This window comes from Phragmites australis, chromosome 20 (genome assembly GCF_958298935.1).
Source record: "Phragmites australis chromosome 20, lpPhrAust1.1, whole genome shotgun sequence".
In the NCBI taxonomy this organism is placed as follows: domain Eukaryota; kingdom Viridiplantae; phylum Streptophyta; class Magnoliopsida; order Poales; family Poaceae; genus Phragmites; species Phragmites australis.
Genome location: NC_084940.1, coordinates 10,784,205 through 10,799,886, shown reverse-complemented (window position 1 = coordinate 10,799,886; position 15,682 = coordinate 10,784,205). Strand labels below are relative to the sequence as shown.

General features: G+C 41.8%; 1 protein-coding gene across 1 annotated transcript; it reads left to right on the top strand.

Annotated features, from left to right (window-relative positions):
* Window positions 1-11,422: 11,422 nt before the first annotated feature.
* LOC133902062 (chromatin remodeling protein EBS-like) lies at window positions 11,423-15,072 on the top strand. The gene is made up of 5 exons (XM_062343639.1): window positions 11,423-11,643; window positions 11,736-12,078; window positions 12,195-12,263; window positions 13,521-13,659; window positions 14,639-15,072. Exons 1-5 carry the CDS (start codon window positions 11,571-11,573, stop codon window positions 14,663-14,665), a joined length of 651 nt encoding a protein of 216 aa, XP_062199623.1. The 5' UTR covers window positions 11,423-11,570; the 3' UTR covers window positions 14,666-15,072.
* The last annotated feature ends 610 nt before the right edge of the window (window positions 15,073-15,682 follow it).

Sequence of the window (15,682 nt, the reverse complement as noted above, 5' to 3'; positions counted from 1 at the left end):
TTTTGCACAGTGACACAAGTCAAAAAATGCTCCGGTGTGATATCCATCTCATCACCGGATCATTCGGTGCCTTATAATCCATTTCCTCCGAAAATACTGAGCTTCTATTAAATAGTCTAGTGTACATATCTTCTGATCGCCGGACCTTCTGGTGAGTGCAATCCACTCTGACTCCTTCTGTCAGAATTGCTCCGGTGTGTATACTCTTTATTACCGGATCATCCGGTGAGGCAAACTGCCTCTGGACATAATGCTCTGGTGAATGCAATTCTCCAGCGCTGGACCTTCCGGTGAGAACAATTTCTCTGGGACTTTTTTCAATTTAATCAAACTTTGTCCCGGCTGCAGTGGCTTCTTAATGTATTGCATCCATGAGACCTACTAACATATATTCTTGACAAACATGTTAGTCCCATTGACTATGTTGTCATTAATCACCAAATCACAATCATAGTCAAATACGGCCATTTTCGCTACAATATCCCTATTTTTGGTGATTGATGGCAACACAACCAAAGCAAGAGGCAAATGATACCAATTTATACCAATTAAGAGAATACATGATTTCAAAAGTTCATAAGACCATACCTCTTTGCTTGGATGCATGGTAAGAACAAATTATGATACTAATTGTAAGGCAATCATATTCTTACCAATTTATATCCCCTGTTTATTGCTATAATCTCCCCTCCTTTTATATCTCCCTCGATCGATCCATGCAAGAGCTTCTGCATCTCCTTTGTCAACTTAAGATGCATCCTCCTTTATCAACACTCTACTCAAGATAGTTCATGCATCTTGCTTCTCTTGCGTCTTTCTTTGGTCTAAAAAATTCTCCCCCTTTGTCAACAATTTTAAAAAAGGCTACAAACACATGTTGAACTCAAGGGAAAAATATTAGAGCATTTTGGGAGAGAGCTTCATAAGCTATGATCTATGAGGTATTGATACCAATTGAAAAGATATACCAATTGAAAGAATAGGAGGCATTGATACCAATTACAAAAGACAAACAAGGATCACAAATTATGAAACTCACATGATATAATCTAAACTCCCCCTATAGATATGCATTCATATGATGAGAGTAAAATATATGCACAACTAGACAATATGAAAAGATAGAAGTTTAAGACATATCATGCATGGAGTTAGCTTAAATGTAGAAAATGAATTGACATGCTATCAATTGAATCTTTTAAGCATTGCATACCTACAGGGACTTGTTGATCACTTTATAAGACTACAAAAGACATCAATTCAAACACATGTTAGTCTCAAAATCACAACCCATAAGATATACTCTCCCCTAAAAGTGTGCATACAAGTGTTGAATATTTGTAAGAGATATGCACTTATTATTGATAACAATGAGGAATTTAGCCTATGAATTGGTTCATGGCACATAAGGAATACTAATTGAAGAGCTAGAGATTACCAATTGAAGAACTAGTGCCATGACAGAAACCTAAACCTAATAAACTATGTAGGTTGCTCATGGATAAGAACGAAATACAAGCAACCTACCATATGAGATTTACACTAGGCATTGTAATAAATTGAAATAAGCACATGCAATCCTAGACAAGTCAAAGATACCAATTGAAAACATTTTATATCTAGTACCTTTCACGTTTGGATGAGGATTTGAGTATATGATGATCATGATCTTCATCAATGTGCCCAATCTTGTACACTTGGCTCTTTGCTTAAATTTTCACTTAATCTTGTGTGCCAAGTCTCCAAATCCCCGAAGACCTATGAACTTTAAATATTATTTGGAACTCAAACCAATTGGGGCCCTTTCATGTTAGTGATGACCTCCTTGGGCACCCAAATAGGTTGGTTCCACCCTTGGTCTTTTCTCCTAACTATATGTGCAACCACTTTATCATTGTTCTTCTTCTTGAGCTTGTAATGGTTGCTCTTGATCTTGTTCTTGTATTTAGGCTTGGTGTAGATGTTGAAGGTCTTTTTGGAGAGGTTTATCATCTTCTTCTTCTCCTTGGTCTCCTTCTTGACTTGCTTGCATTGAAAATACTTGTGGCATTCTTGATGGCACTTGAAGCATGTCACGATGGACCCCTCCGCAAACTTCTTCACCATGGTGACATGGTTATCTTGAGGAGGTTGGATATGGTTCTTGCCCTTTAGTCTTACCAAGTCATTCTTGAGGTTTTCCACTTCTTGCTTGAGCTCATCGTTTTCTTATGCAATAAGGTTGTCAGATGATTCTACGACAACATTCTCAACACAAATCTCATTGCAAAAAGGTGAGCTAGATAAAGCAATTAAATTGTCACAAGAAATGGAAGTATCTATCTTAGGATTATAATTAAAAAGTGAGGTAGATTGCTTCAAAGGAACCTTAGGTTGAGATTCAATGCACTCAAATTTAACCGTAAGCTCTTCATGCTCCTTGTTTAGAAAATTGAATTTGCACAATAATTATTCATAATTTGAAACAAAGGTAGCATGAATGTCATTAAGTGTATTGAATTTTTTAAATTCTTTTGATTGTTTTTAAATGGCCCTTTGTTGCTCATTTATCAAATAAAGAAGTTATTCTTGAGAGGGTGAATCCTCATCGGATTCATCATCACTTACATCGCTTTCGATACCTTTGGCTATAAGACACTTGTGAGATGACTTGCGCGATGACGACTTGTGTGATAATGACTTTGAGGAAGAGCTTCTTTTGGAGGAGTGGATAGTGAAGCTTTCATCACTTGAGTTTGAATCTTCATCTTCACTCACCTATCTTCACTCACATGTTCTTAGTCTTCTTCTCTTTCTTGATATGATCAATTGTTTTGACCAAATCTTTTAAGGAGATTAGATGATCAATTTTTGCATTGATCCTCTTGCTGTTCTTCTCCACTTGTAGTATGAGTTTTGCCATCTTGGGATCAATCTCTTCATCACTTGAGGTTCTTTGATCATCTTCTTCTTCGCTCTCTTCATCTTGATCTTCATCATCTTCACTTGACCTTGACTCTTGCTCTTGTCTCTTGTCTCCTCATCTTCGCCTTCATATGTGAACATGATGCTTGCTTGCTTGCGAGGGCAAGTTTTTTGGCATCAGATGAGGTAGAAGTTTCAACCCTCATATTCATGATCATCTCATGGGCGGTGATCTTACCTAAAACTTGGCTTGGAGTCATCTTGCTTATGTCATAGTTGTTGTAGATGATAGAGACAATTAACTTGTACTTTGTAAGAAGAGCTTGGAGTATTCTTCTCACCACTTGAGCATCTTCAATCTTTGTCAAACTTAGCCCATTGATCTCATTGACAAGAATATTCATACGTGAGTGCATGTCATTAGCATTTTTATGGGCAAGTTGTTTGATGCTATTAAGTTTAGTGACAAGAACATGATATTTCTTATTGCGCACATCATTTATGTCTTCATGTATTTCAATGTGACTAGTCTAAATATCATGTGAATTAGTGAGAGAATATACTCTATTGAATGCATCAACACATAAAGATAATAAAACGATACTCTTCGTTAAAGCATCAAATTGTTTCTCCGCTTTGGTGATGCGTTTTTTCATCCCCTCTTCGTTGACCCTCCAAACATCTAGACCTTTTGCTTTCAAATAACATGTCATAAGAATTTTTCAACGGGGAAAATTAGTGCCGTCAAAGTGTGGAGAACTACTAATATCCATCCCTAACCTCAGATGTCACAACTCTAGGCGGTTAAGCCCAATTGAAGAGCACGAGGCTATGATACCAATTGAAGAGAATCGATGACGTTCTAAGATAGGGGTGAATTAGGACACTTAAAATTATTGGCTCCAAAACTTCACAAGATAAGCCTATCTCAATTTCTATCCAAATGTACTCTAGTCTTATTTAGTGTATCTACTCTACCGCTTAAGAGAATTGCAAGTAAGTAAATGCGAAAACGTAAATGAGGTAGAGAGACAAACTCGGCACGAGGGATTTTTATCCCATGGTATCGTTAGCACACAAGCCACCCTAGTCCACGTTGGAGCTCCACAAAGGATATACTCCTGATCGTCAAGTCTTTTCCGGTCATAGCTCTTGAGATATCAAATCACCAAGACAAGGCCTCAAGCACGATGAGCCACAAAGCCACCAAGACGAGGTCTCACCACTAACCTTTCTTCTGGTCACTTGTACGTCGTCTTCACTTTGGAGCTTTAGTCACAAAGACAAGGGCCTTGGCATCCCCGTACAATCCTCTTGTGCCGCTCCACACTAAGTTAGAGGGTCAACAAGTTACCGGCGAGTCACAAAGACTCCAAGAAGCTGGCGTACCTCTCGGTACACTTTTGGATCACTCTTTGATCCACACTCTAGGTTGCAGCACCTAACAACTCTTCTCTCTAGGCCTATAAGCACTAATCATTCACTAATGGTGTGCTTAATCGCCTTGGATGAACACTTTATGCTCTTGAATGGCTTGGATGTCTTCTTAGATGTACAAGGGTTTCTCTGGACTCCAGCAACTCTAAATGAATGAGTGGAGGGGTATTTATAGCCTCAACCCCGTGGACTAGCCGTTACCCCAGCGGCTCACATATTCTGTGAACATCAGATGATCCGGTGTTAACAGAGGTATAAGCACCAGACCATCCGGTGTGTACATTCTTAGACACTAGCCGTTGGAACTCCACTTAGAGTTCTTATGAACACCAGATTATCCGGTGTAATCTTCAATCCATCACTAGACTATCCGATGAGTACATTTGAGCCAGACCGCGCCAAACTTCTTCTCTACACAAAATACTCCAGTGTGCACTATCTTTATCACCGGACCTTCCAGTGTGTAGAACTTCGTGAGGAACCGTCCAAACAGTATTCTAATTAATCACTAAGTCGATCACTGACACGATCATGACTTTAGCGATTAAACAGAATACCGCTCCGGTAGTCCCGACACATGTTTTGTGCCCAAGGATTGGAACACATGCCTTCCAACATGTACATCACAACATAGCTTAATAAAGAGCGAGTAATAAATATTTATATTACAAGTATTAAACATGCAACTGATTTCAACAATTTACAACAAAAGCGAGCTAGGAGGAGACAAAACCTCTAAACTCCTAACCACAAAACAACTACGCAGCGAAAAGTTAAACTTATAAACAACAAAAGACAACTGTGCCGCATGCCCTTAGGCACCATCTCAAAAACACCACTTTTAGAGTAGGATGCACTACTCTTGCCCGCCACCAAGATCGGCAGGGACGAAGTAGTCAAAAGTAGCCTATTCCTCAACAGCAGGAGTACCTGAAAGCGCAGACATGAGTACGAAGGTACTCGCAAGATTTAAACCATATAGAGCACATATACATAACTCGACTCTAAGGATTATGCATTGATCATTAACAAGGATGAGCCATAGGTTAGGTAAAACATATGCACTAAGCATCTTAGACATATGTGTGAGCGACTGAAACTAAATCAAAACATATGAAAACTATCCTACAACTAACCACTGAACAAGTGTAACTATAACCAACATGTGTATCAATAAGTAACAAGAACCAACATCACCATCTCCCACATATCGAACCACAAACCATACTCGAAACTCTACGACCGATGCAGATGGACAGAAGCATGCTCATGACCGAGAGCGCGGCAGTTCGAACCGTTTATACACCCTGCAGGGGGATATTCTTGGACCCACACGACACGAGGACCATTCGACTTGTACCACTGGCTAAAGTGCACACAAGGGGGTACTCGTGATAACCTTTCCCGATCAACCCCAACTGTTTGGATCATGCATCGCTCAGCGCGGCGATACTATAACTACTCCCAGAGCAAACTAGTACCGCTACAAGCCCGCCCGCTCACATCGTCGATGTCCACGACACGCCCAAAAAGCTGCAGTTGTGAAGGTATATGGCTTGCCTTACCATTAGATCGGCATGTGGTGAGTAAGGTATGTGCTAAAGCTAACAACACCGACGATCGGTGCTTAACTGGCGCAAAGCGGTCTACGATGTCCAGTTTCCTCTACCGACCTATCTAGGGGAACTCTACATCCGGACAAGATAAAACACCTCTTAGCACCACCCACACCTCGTCTCATACTCATCACTCATATAACCATCTCAACCTGAACAAGTGTATGTAATCATAAGAAGGTCCTATGCTCGCGAACAACTGGATGCGTCGTTGTTCGACTTCTACCGAATGACCTAAGCATGGCTAAGCATAGTCGAACTCATACCTAGACATTGATAACATCTCAAGGCTACAAGGAATGTAAATACACAAGTATTCAAAGTAAAATAATGCAATCGGTATAGATTTTACCCATTGGTACCCGACACTAACTCACTAAATATGCATACATACATAAGCATATTTCATCAATTTTAGACTTATCCAATTACACAAGATGGATTAATATACTTAGTTGCTTGCCTTGATGCACTGACTCAAATAGGTGGGGCGCGTCGGGATCGCCCTCGGCCTCCGGGATCGACGGATCGTCGTTCTTTAAAAAAGGATCAACCCGTGCAATGCAATGAGTATGAATAAAGTGCAAATATATGCCAAAACATGCATATAATGGCTGAAAATATTTTCCCTAGATAGAACAAGTCAGAAGGAAACTAGCAAAATTGGATTTATCAATTTTGGACTCGCAAAGAACCAACAGTGAATTAATGAAGCTTTAACTTAATTAATTTATCTCAGAAAGTTAATTAACTTTTTCATAGTTGCAGACATTTTTAATAGGTAGATTAGGTTATTATGAAACCAACAAAATTGGTTTCATAATTTTTGGAGCTACGAAGAATTTATTATGAATTTTATAACTTTTGGACCGCTTGATTAATAGTAACAGCGGAAGTTCCGTGAATTTCTGCGGAAGTTCCGGACTTTTGCGGCAGATCCGCGAATCTACGGAAGTTCCGCACTGTGGAACCTCCGGAAAATTGTCCGAAAATTCTGGACTTTCCAGAAAAACTCCATTTTAGGGGAAAACTTTGCCAAATCGATTTGCCATCCTCTCCAATCCAAAGGGGAACATGTTTGAGATAGTTTATAGAATCTATAATTCACTCATCAATCTAGTAACTCGATTCCCAACTGAAATCTCATCTAAATCCTTATTTTAGTCCAAAACGAAAATAAATTGGATGGATGAGTAGCTTATGAGCTCGAGAATGCAATGGTACTACATGCATACCTTAATTCCTCCTCTTGAGCTCGGATTTGAGGGAGAAAGAGAGAGTTTGAGAGAGAGGGGGTGAGAGGGGGAGCTCCCAGCTGCTACATGGGTGGAGAGAGAGCACGGGAGAGTGAGGGAGGAGAGAGAGGGCAGGTGGGGTGCTGCCCACTTGAGAGAGGGAGTGGGTGAGGTGTGGGGCCCACGTGTTAGAGAAATGAGTCCGTTTTAACTACGAATTCAACTATTTTCTCTCCCGAATTTGTTTTCTCTCATCCAATTGATTTTTAACGAAGTGCGTTAGTATTCCCAATTACAATTACGCAAAATTACACATAATGCTTAAAAAGCATAATCATACTTAATTGCATGATTAAGGATTTGGGACGTGACAAACTTCTTCTTTTCTGGGTTTTCCACACACTCTGTTAAATGCTCTGGTGAAGCCTCCGGTATGCATCACTTCATCACCGAACTATCCGGTTAGTTATAGTCTTCTGCACCGTGACACAAGTCACAAAATGCTCCGGTATGATATCCATCTCATCACCGGATCATCCGGTGCCTTATAATCCATTTTCTCTGGAACTACCGAGCTTCTGTTAAATAGTCCGGTGTACATCTCTTCTGATCGCTGGACCTTTCGGTGAGTGCAATCCACTCCGACTCCTTCTGACAGAATTGCTCTGACATGTACACTCTTTATTACCGGATCATCTGGTGAGGCAAACTGCCTCTGGACATAATGCTCTGGTGAGTGCAATTCTTCCAGTGCTGGACCTTCCAATGAGAATAATTTCTCTGGACTTTTTTCAATTCAATCAAACTTTGTCACGGCTGCAGTGACTTCTTGATGTATTACATCCATGAGACTTACTAACATATATTCTTGACAAACATGTTAGTCTCATTGACTATGTTGTCATTAATTACCAAAATCACAATCACGGTCTAACAGGGCCATTTTCGCTATACCCGCATGAGTCTTGGGCTGTTGGCTAACGGGTCACGGAGGTAGTCTGATCCACTAAGTGGACCGTTTAGCGGCTGGGCCAGCCACTGGGCCGAGCCAAGGTACTCAGCCAGGCCGAGTCATGGCCCACTGGTTGGTCTGCGCGAGCGCGCAGGCGTGCGGGCTCGCGAGAGTGGCAGAGGGGAGGAGATTTGGTCAGCGGCGAGGAATCATACGACGGCGCGCTCTTGAAAGCTTACCGGAGGGAGGCTCTCGTCGGAGTTCATTGACGGGAGTTCGACGCCGGGCTTCTACTCAACATGGTGGACTCGGTTGGGAGCATCTCAACTGCGGCCGGCGGTGAATGCGGTGCTAGATCACGGCCGAAGAGGAGACAACGGTGCGGCATAATTTGGACAGCACCTCCCCGTGCAACCTGCAAGAAAAATGCGCGATTACCGGTGACTACACAGGGTAAGGAACACACCAGTGGTGATAGCTACAGGGCGGCAAAGGGCAAAGCTCACGGCGGCGCGCGTCATCAAGCTAAGAGAGGGGCACGGGGACGCCTACATGCTATCTCCGCGGTACTAAGGGGACAAGAGGCACACCAAAAAGGTGAACGATGATGTGTTGCTCGCGGTGGTCGGCGGCTTGTCGAAGAGGTGATGGCAGACGACTCGGCTCCGTGTGCAGGCGGCTCACGTCAGCTTCCGGTGGACGGGCGGCTGCATGGGGACGGCGTCAATCTCCTAGGCTCCTTGGCAGCAAGTCGACAATGAGTCAACGATGGCGAGCGGTAGTGGGGTGAAAAATGGGAGCGGCGGCCGTGAAACGGAAAAGGGGGAGGAGAGGAGCGTGGGCCTACTATTTATAGAGAGGAGAGGGAACTGGAGAGGCGGTGCGGTGCGCTGGTGTCACGAGACGTCAGCGGCGAGGTGGCGGCCGGCACCCACCTTATTTCCCGGAGCATGGGCATGCTCTGCATCGACCAAGCGCGTGGGCGGCGAAAGTCACGTCGCAAAGGCATGGGCAATAGAGAGAGAGAGAGAGAGAGAGAGAGAGAGAGAGAGAGAGAGAGAGAGAGAGAGAGAGAGAGAGAGCGGAGAAAGGGGGAGCCAGTCGGGAGATTTTTCTAAAGGGAAATAGCGGCCGGCGGTGGGCGTGATGCGCCGAAAAGGGGAGGAGGGAGGAGAGGGAGAGGAGGCGCGTGGGAGATGGTCGGATGAGCGACATGTGGCCCAGTGAATGGCTGAGGGCGCGCAAGCGCTCCCGCGCGTGAGTGGGCTGACATCCAGCGCGAGGGAACGGTGGAGTGGGCTGGTGCGCGTGAGGAGAGGCTGGGCCAACGGCTTGGCTGCGTCCCAGTTGCAGGAGAGGGAGAGAATGAGAAAGGGCCGGGCCAAGAAAGAGAGAGGAAAGTAGTTTGGACCTGTGGGAAAATGGAAGAGAAAAAGAAAGAGAGAAAGGAAAGGTATTTTGGGATAATTCAATTAGGAAATTTGAATTTGGTTTTGATTGTGGATTATGATCAATTCAATTAAACATATTTGAATCATATCTTGGACTTGGATCTCGAGACTTTTGAAGATGATTTGAATCCAAAGGATTCGAATTCGTATTTGGATTTGAGCTGAATAGAATCTAAGAGTAGATTCAAAATTGAGAGACATTCAATTTCAAATATCCACACAAAGAACCATAAAAACCTCAAGTAATACATATTAACCAATTTAATGTAGAGTTTATTTTAAAACCGATTCTAGTGCACTTTGTAACACTTATTCAACTTAGCATTTCTAATATATATGAATGTGTATATACTGGTATCTATACACATCCATATGCCTTTTCTCTTAACCTTAGTTAGCTTAATTAATCCTAAAAGGTTTTAATTTGGAGTAAATTTTGTAATTAATTAGCATGTTTAAACTCAGGATGTTACATTAAATGTCATCTATGCATTCCTCTTGCCTCTCATTTAAGCCATCCTTTTGGTTGCTACATATAGGTTTGATTGTCTTATCCATCATCCAACTGTTTTATTATCTCATTAATTCAAATTTGTCAAGTTTATTTGTGTAGATTTCTAAGCGTTCTCCATGTTAGTATTCCATCACATGTTTTGGTTAAGTTTCTGCATTTAAAGCTAGGTATCACTACCATATATACCCGATGAGATTTCACTTTTCTACATATTTTTCATGGATGTGCTAAGGCACACTCAATACATATAGTATGAATAAGATTTGGATAAAAAAAAATGTATATAGTAAATTTTAAGGGTGACATTTTCTAGTTTTTTTTCAAAGATAGTCTAGTTTGACTCATTGAAATATATTTGTTAGGTAAGGATTGAAAAAACTGAAGTTTGTGCATGACTATGGAATTAAGAATAAACCTGAACATGAGTTAGATAAAATAAGGATCAACGTGCTCACAGTGAGCCTCAATACATGTGTAACCACTGCTATATATAAGAACTAAAATACAACAAAACATGAAGTATATTGGCAGTCGCAGAACCCAAGGATCCTATAGAACATCTATAGGAGATAGTTTTTGTAAACAGATTAACTAATAGAAAAATAGAAAACAAAGGTTTCAATGCTGCAAATTTTCAGTAGACAATTTGACCGATTTACTTATCCTTGGGTACAATGACATAAAGACCAACACACATGGATGAGTATTTCATATAGAAATTATTTTGACTGTGAATATACTGACCATCAATACATAGCAAATTACTCACAAACAAATTTTGTAGATTGATAACATGAGATAGATGTTATGAGATTCATTGTGAAAAGTATTACATAAAAAATAATCAACTTTATTTGAAATGTTATATTTTTAAAAAATTATTAGTCAAAATACCAACTTATAGACCGTATCAATAACATAAACTATTGTAGTATGAGGAGCACGAGTCAATACTCAACTACTTTTCCCTATTCCCCAAGAAAAACCATACATAACACATCAATTGGACCTTTAATCCCACATGTTCCCATCAAAGTCAAACAAATAAATATTCACCGACATTTTAGCGTGGAAAAGGAGATTCCCATCAATTGTTTCTTGAAGATCACGAGAAAGCGCTTAAAAAAAGATCTTCATTGGTGCACTCTCACAACCCACAACCAAAGAACAATCTGGTCCCTAGTGGCGTCAACGGCGAAGAAAACCCATCAATCCACCGTCCAAAAACAGGCAGACGCCACCGATCGGACGGCGGACGGCGGCCATTCGCCACTTGGATTCAAAACCCCGTCAGGCCGCCGTTACTCCATCCAATGCAAAATTACCGAAGCACCCCTCGCTCCGCAGTCTCCTCCTCGTCCGTCGGAACGGGAGCCGTGGTCGTTCCCCTCCTCGGCTCCTCCCCTTCCCTTCATCCCCAACCACGTCGCTAGGGTTTCCTCCCAATCCAATCCCTCCGCCATGGCCAAGACGAAGCAGGGTAAGAGGGACGTCGAGACCTACACCATCAAGGGCACCAACAAGGTCGTCCGAGGTAAGCGCCCTCGGCCGTTGCTCTTGATCGATGCCGTCGCGGGTTCGTGCCAAGATTTGATTTTTCGACGGGTTTGGTTGCTGTGGGTGAAGTGGGGGACTGCGTGCTTATGCGGCCGTCGGACACGGACAAGCCGCCGTACGTGGCGCGGGTGGAGGCGATGGAGTCGGACGGCCGCGGGGGCGTGCGGGTGCGGGTGCGGTGGTACTACCGGCCGGAGGAGGCCAAGGGCGGCCGCCGGCCGTTCCACGGCGCAAAGGAGCTCTTCCTCTCCGACCACTTCGACACGCAGAGCGCGCACACCATCGAGGGGAAGTGTGTCGTTCATTCCTTCAAGAACTACACCAAGCTCGACAACGTCGGGCTCGAGGACTTCTACTGCCGATTCGATTACAAGGCTGCCACCGGCGCATTCACCCCTGACCGTGTCGCCGTGTACGTGCTCTTCCTTTTCTTTTATCTCGAGTCGTTGGTCATCGATTTGTATTGTGTGTTTGTGATGCTATGTGGGATTGCTTGTCTTATGGTGCGGTTGTGGCTTCTGTGTGAAGGTATTGCAAGTGTGAGATGCCGTACAACCCGGATGACCTCATGGTGCAGTGCGAGGGATGCAAAGACTGGTAAATCCCTGTGAAAACTCCACCTTTCGCCCATAAATGCATGACTCGAATCAGTGTGTGTGGTCGTTATATGAGCTGCGTTTCATTTAGATGTTACATTGAGCTGCTTTCTGGCCCTTCTAATTCGTCATACAGAATGAATTAGTTTATCTAGTTTTCAGTCTTGTTTTGACTGTGGTGCAAAGTATAAAGCATTTGGGACATCTACTTTGGTCAGGACTAAGACTGAACATTTATTGAAGTACAATTGATGAATATCTCTGAGGTTTCTTAGAGCCTGATGCTCCTGTATTTGTTTGTTCCCTTTGAAAGATATATAGTATGAACCGATGTCAAATGTTTGGTCTTTTAAAGATATTTCTAGTTCAAAGACTGATTTTAAGCACATATCATCATGGAATAGACTGATTTTCTCTGAAATGTAGCATTTTCATGTAGTCCGACTTGCTCTGTTGTATCATATCTGTTGCAATTTGGCTTTCCTGTTTGAGAAGCAGCTATCCTAACTGTATTGACCTGACTGTGGTGCCATTCCCTTTGGAACACTTGGGAAACTATTATTGGCTTGGACCTACAACTGAAGGCACCATGCAGTGTTTTAGGATTTGTGTGTGCTAACCTTGTCGTCCTTTAGGGAGAAAAAAAACTATGATGATGTTTGATCTGTACGATTATGATTACTTTAAGAACTTCTGTACACCATGCATATCTGCTATCCCTAGTTTTGGAGAAAATATGAAGTATTTTTTCATCTCAATATCTTTCCCTTCATATGCAGCAAGAAACTCCGAACCTACAGAGTATGATGTAAGGGAACATGATAAATGTATGGCATATAATGCTACATAAAGACACAAAGTAAACTTCATTGTACTTGTTGCTACAGGTTGCCATGCTGTCGTAGTTATGATGTTTCTCTTTTTTTGGATTTCTGCTGAAAGGATGCCTCGAGACTTATTCATGTATGCATAAGATTGTTTGTTGCAATTAATTTTGCATTGCAACCTCATCTTATTTCACCAACCATCAGGTTTTCTAGTAATTTAATTCCTACTACATCCTAGTGCCACGAGTAGGATATGAACATAAAGCCTCGTCTTTTCTAAATAATTCATGCAAAGCATTCAACATTTGATAACATATTGCTATTCTGTAGATGCTTAGTCTTTTCAGTGTCTGCATCATTTCTGTTATTTGTATGCTGTTATTGTTCTTTATTTGCATTTTTATTAATTATCCACTTTTTAACTCGTTTAGGTTCCATCCTTCCTGTATGGGAATGACCATTGAGCAGGCAAAAAAGATAGATCATTATATGTGCTCAGATTGTGTTAAAGAAAATGGTGGAAAGAGACCTTCAAATTCATACTCAGTTTCACCAAACTCTGATTCTAAGGTATGTGCCTTTTTCTCTTTATCACTTGACTGGATATATAGTTTATAAGATCTTTTATTTGCAAATAGCTTTCCTTCCTAATATCAGATAATTTTTAGGCTATGTCTTCTAAGAGGTGTGATTTCTTAAGAAACTGGTGGTTATTACCTCTGTTCCTAAATCATTTCATGGTCAGTGCTTAGAGTTAGTGTTGACTAAACGATGCTTACCATTGGCAAAATTTGCTGCTGTCATCTCCTCGAAGCTACGCATGCATATGGTGTGTTGCATTCTCATATATCTTGCACAGAGCAAAATCAGCTCATGTTTATCTGATGCAACATCCATTTCTTAATTCTGTTTGATGTTTTTGGCTTATTTTAAAGCTGCACTATTGCACCTTCTTTATTAATTGATCCTGGCATTCTCAAGAAGATTCTTTATGTTTCTACTGTAGAACGTTAGTTACATTGCTGCCTAGCATCCTACATATGCTGTTCTTGGTCATTAATCTTTCATTGACAAAGAAAGTCGTAAACCTTGATTTCCAAGCTTTTCTTCCGATACCTGAAGAGCTCTTTTGTTGATCAACGGTCAGTATTTTTTTTGGATCGAAGTACCTCCTAGTACATTTTGAGCACCGTAAACTACAGCTAATCTATGACATGCTGGATAACATTAGCTATGATCACATGACACATAAGTGGCCAGATCTTGTTTGCTGTAGACCATGAGGCCAATAAACACAGGATTTTAACTTCTACTAGAATTTTCTCGAATGTAATAAAATTGCACTAGTTTCTTTTGACAGATGCATTTGCATATGAATGTAATAAAATTGCACTAGCTTCTTTCGACAGATGCATTTGCATATGAATGTAATAAAATTGCACTAGCTTCTTTCGACAGATGCATTTGCATATGAATTTTATAAAATCATAAGCTTCTTTCAAGAGACTTATTTCCTTATAAGCTTTATATCCTGTCTCGTCCACTGCAGCTTGAACCAAAAAGGAGGAAGAGGTGACTGCTGTAACAGGATCCATCCCTGGTGAGGAACGTACTGTTTAGGGCTTCGGCTCTTCGATGCTGGTGCAGATTCAAGATGTGGAGATGTACGCTGCAAGAGGAGCCAGGCCATTTGTAGGACAATTGTGTGACTTATCATTCTGCTGTATCTTGGGGACTTCTCCTGTAGCTTAGACATTAGCATGGGTAGATTAATTCTCCGCCGCTGCCCGACATGATCAACTGCTTGAGGCGGGGAAACAAGTCAAGAAACGTAGAATGTTGCTGACTTGCTCGGTGTAACCCTTGTGTGGAGTATCAGTGTGTGTTAACATATTCCCCTGCAGGAAACGTTCCCCATGTGAACGATGAACTGATGATATCTTGACTGTTGTTTCATAAATTAATTAGATGTCTTGAAGAGTTTATGAACTGTTTATCGATTAATATTTATTTTGCTCGCTGCAATTGTCCGTTCTGTTTTCTGCCCTTTTCTTGTATCTCATAAATGCTATTGAGTTTGATCTTGAAATTTTTATGTTTGTAGAAAATTTATAGCCTATATTTTGTTATGAGAATTATGCTGGATTTTTCTTGAGAATTTTAGAAGAGTATTGCACAGCAGCTTTGTGCATTTGTGCGGTCGAGCCATATCGACGGTAAGGTGCTCATGATAACGATGGAGCTTGGCGTGGATAGGGAGGGGGCACGGCTGGGGATGGGGAAGGAGGAAACAACTCTAATGCTACTTCCGCTATCTCGTAAGGAGGATACGACTCGATTCCTTTTTGGTTGAGAGGAAAGGTTTGCGGAAATGAGTCAATGCCTGCGAACCTCAGGGTAGCACTATGGAGCTCGTGATGGCCTTGGCTTGGTCGAAGAGGCTGTGCGTTGTGTTGTCAGCAGTGAAGACCCGCACGGCGGTGGCCGGTTGTCAAAAATGACGATGGCGGCCCGGCCCTACTGAGAAACGAACCAAGATGAGGTCACAGAGGTGTTCAAGCTCGATTAGGGGACATGCACAAGGGGAATCGAG